The sequence below is a fragment of the Brachyhypopomus gauderio genome, chromosome 15 (genome assembly GCF_052324685.1).
Source record: "Brachyhypopomus gauderio isolate BG-103 chromosome 15, BGAUD_0.2, whole genome shotgun sequence".
In the NCBI taxonomy this organism is placed as follows: Eukaryota; Metazoa; Chordata; class Actinopteri; order Gymnotiformes; family Hypopomidae; genus Brachyhypopomus; species Brachyhypopomus gauderio.
This window is the reverse complement of record NC_135225.1, coordinates 16,882,626-16,886,087: the sequence shown is the minus strand read 5'-3', so window position 1 is coordinate 16,886,087 and position 3,462 is coordinate 16,882,626. Positions and strand designations below refer to the sequence as shown.

General features: G+C 46.6%; 1 protein-coding gene across 1 annotated transcript; it reads left to right on the top strand.

The window, feature by feature from the left end:
- Nucleotides 1-260: 260 nt before the first annotated feature.
- Nucleotides 261-3,262, top strand: LOC143476485 (transmembrane protein 121). The gene is made up of 2 exons (XM_076974708.1): nucleotides 261-1,033; nucleotides 1,240-3,262. Exon 2 carries the CDS (start codon nucleotides 1,446-1,448, stop codon nucleotides 2,421-2,423), a length of 978 nt encoding a protein of 325 aa, XP_076830823.1. The 5' UTR covers nucleotides 261-1,033; nucleotides 1,240-1,445; the 3' UTR covers nucleotides 2,424-3,262.
- The last annotated feature ends 200 nt before the right edge of the window (nucleotides 3,263-3,462 follow it).

Below are 3,462 nucleotides of genomic sequence, written 5' to 3'. Positions count from 1 at the left end.
GGGTGATATTGAGGGGGGAGGGGAGTTAGTCTGAGGAGATTCAGCATCGTGGTAGTTGAGAGGAGCAGGCAAAAGGAGCACACACACACACACACACACACACACACATGAATATGCTGACAAACACACACACACACATGCATATGCTAACGAACACACACACACACGCATATGCTCACACACACAAAAACGCATGCGCATGCACACTTGTGCACGTGCACACACACACACTAACACACTCTCAAACACACACACACACAGTCTAATAATCACACTCACTCTCTCACTCTCTCTCTCGCTCGCTCACTCACACATAGGGAGGACTCACTCCCAGCACACTGCCGTCCGTGATGCAGTGCTCCTGAGCTCAGAGCCAGAGAACGAGACGGAGGTGGTGGTGAGAGGAGCAGAGCCCCCACGCTCCCCAGCCAGGAGGAGAGAGGGAGACAGACGACAGCTTCCCACGCAGCAGAGGGACTGGCCATTCAGGGCATGCAGCTCCATACAAACACCTGCATCCGCGTTCGCCGGATCCTCTAGCATTCCGACAGATCACCCCAAGCCCCCTAACACACACACACCTCATGCAAACACTTTATCTTTGTAATGAGCTGTTTTTTAAATAAGGTAACTGTGATTTCAGAAGTAAAAGAGCAACAGTAGAAGGATTTTTGCCTGAAGTCACTTCCTTCTGAAAGCATAAAATGTGATACATTTCTGACGAAAGAAGAGGAAGACATTCGTTATTTTTTCTTTTTTGCTCTGTGCCAAAATTACAAGCAGCTTCTGAGCTGTCTCCAGTGGTCCAGTTCGAGTTGTGCAAACTTAAGTGGATTAACTGTGCAATATTTCTGATTTATTTTTACTTTAGCTTAAAGAAACATCCATGACTAGTGGATTTAACACTCGAGTTCAGGGACTGGATTCTTTGCAGTTTCTCTCTGCCACTCTTATGGATTCCTGCCCTGTTTTGCTCTCAGAGCATTCTCCTATGGAGGTCAGCGAGTCTGAAGAAATTTGAATTGAGTGAAAAGTAAGTTCACATTCCTTCTTATGCTTTCAACTGCTAGTATTTGAAATGATATGCTACTTAAAAAGAATTTCTTATCGCGTTTTGAATGAGACATTACAATTCTGTGATCATTCATTTCAGTACTCAGAGAGGTTGTGCATGAATATTTGTTGATTTGGACCATCTGTGTCCTACTGGCTTTACTTCAGTCTTTTACTTTAACACAGATGTGACAGGCTCTTCAGACAGCAAGTGTCCATCAAGGTGGTCTGAGCGTGCCCAGTTAGTACATTCTGGTCAGCGGCCATGCAGTCAGCAGGGGGAGGGAGCATAGTCTGAGGTTATCCAATCTCACCCACTTTCCCCAAGGAGCTTCCCCGAACCCACAAATTAGGGGCCATCCACGAGGCTCCAGCAGCCAGCTTGTGGCAGGATGGTCCCGCCCCCACCCACCAACAAGCCGCATGTCTGCTTGTCCACCATCATCATCATGAGCAGCATGGCATTGATGGATGCGTACCTCGTCGAGCAGAACCACGGGCCACGCAAAGTGGGGATCTGCATCATGGTGACGGTGGGAGACCTGTGCTTTCTGATTGTGTTGCGCTACGTGGCCGTGTGGGTGGGTGCAGAGGTGAGAGCTGCTAAGCGTGGCTATGCTATGATCCTCTGGTTCCTCTACATTTTTGTCCTGGAGATTAAGGTGTACTTCGTCTACCAGAACTACAAAGCTGACCGTAAGAGTCTGGATGGATTAGCTCGCAAAGCTCTGACACTTTTGCTTTCTATTTGCATCCCTGTCCTGTTCATCATCTTAGTAGCCATTGATCACATGGAGTACGTGAGGGCTTTCAAGAAAAAAGAGGAAATTCGAAATCGACTTTTCTGGGTGGTGGTGGACCTGCTGGACGTCTTGGACATCCAGGCAAACCTGTGGGAGCCGCAGAAGAAAGGCCTTCCACTGTGGGCTGAGGGCCTCATGTTCTTTTACTGCTACATCCTCCTGCTGGTGCTGCCATGTGTGTCACTAAGCGAGATCAGCATGCAGGGTGTGAACATCAGCCCCCACAAGATGATGTTGTACCCCATTCTCAGTCTGGTCACCATAAACATCGTGACCCTCTTCATCCGAGGAGGAAACATGGTCCTGTACAAGGACAACAGGGTGTCGGGGATCCTGATGGGAAAGAACATTCTGGCCATCACACTGAAGACGTGCAGCTTCGTGCAGTACAGGAGACAGCTGCAGAGCGCTCCTCCAGCCCTCGGGCTTCACGGTACCTCTCCCGCCTTTGGGATCGAGCTGCAGAAGAACTCGGTGCCGGTCAGTCGTGCGGCATCCACCCAAGCGCAAGTTAACTTGCAGGACCAGGCAGCTCTGGCTGAACTGACCCCATGTGAGCACACATGACACATGGAATATAAGCATTGTTCGCTCCCAGGCATGCTCCTGAAGATGCGGACATATGGATGCCGATGAGGTGAAGGGTGAAACTGGAGCGCTGGCTACATGGCCACTGTGCAGGGAGTGCAGGGTCAGTGCAGACGCCTCCCATCACGGCTTCTGCCACCCTGTTAAGGAGCAGACTATTGGGTTTAACGAGCACGCCTGTTCCTGATCCGTAGCGGAGTGGGAAGCTGGGGGCATGTCTGGTGCCGCATGAAAGACTTGTCTGAGCTCATGTATGGTTCTGTATGAGGTCAGACGTGAGACATGTGTTTGCGATTATGTATGATTATGTTTGCAGGTGGTTTCAGAGTGCTTGCTGAGCAGTGAGTGTAAGCTTAGCTCAGCCAGAAAATGACAGCCTGCCATCTTAACAGGGGAACTTTGTTGCTTCACTTAAAAAAGAAAAATGTGGAATTGCATTGCCAAGTTTTTTTTTTTTTTTGAAGATGTCACCTTTATGTTAAAATCTAATCTGCTAAAAATACTTCTGTTTAGTTTTACTGACAGTTTCAACAGAAATGAGTGGGATTTCTTTACTGCCCACTGTACCATGCATGCAGAGAGAGTGCACTGGATTATGTATTTTTTCTAATCAACATTACAATAGTATGGATTTATATATGAATATATTTTTCAAAAGTGTGATTATTAATGACACTGAAATCAGAAACGTGTGTTGTGCTGTTCATTTTTTCTCCATAGAGTCTGTTCGCTTTGATTAACATTAATTCAAATCAAATTCATTAAAAAAATACTATGTGTGCCCAAGTCCTCTATGGAAAGAGATTTTTTTTTCTTTTTTAAAGAGGAAAATGTGTTTTTTATGTGGTCCTTTGATAAAGTATTGTGTACATATAAGACCTGTGTTGTGTGTTTGTTTGCATTGGGTGCTCACATGAGGACATAGACTAATTCACCAATTAGGGGGAAGATTGAGCATGTTTGATGTCGTAATTAAAATTCTGCTGAGGGCTTTAAATTAAACAGTGTTACAAAGGGA

Excerpts from the sequence above, each read along its gene's own strand:
- LOC143476485 (XM_076974708.1), top strand. The coding sequence starts at position 1,446 with ATGGTCCCGCCCCCACCCACCAACAAGCCGCATGTCTGCTTGTCCACC.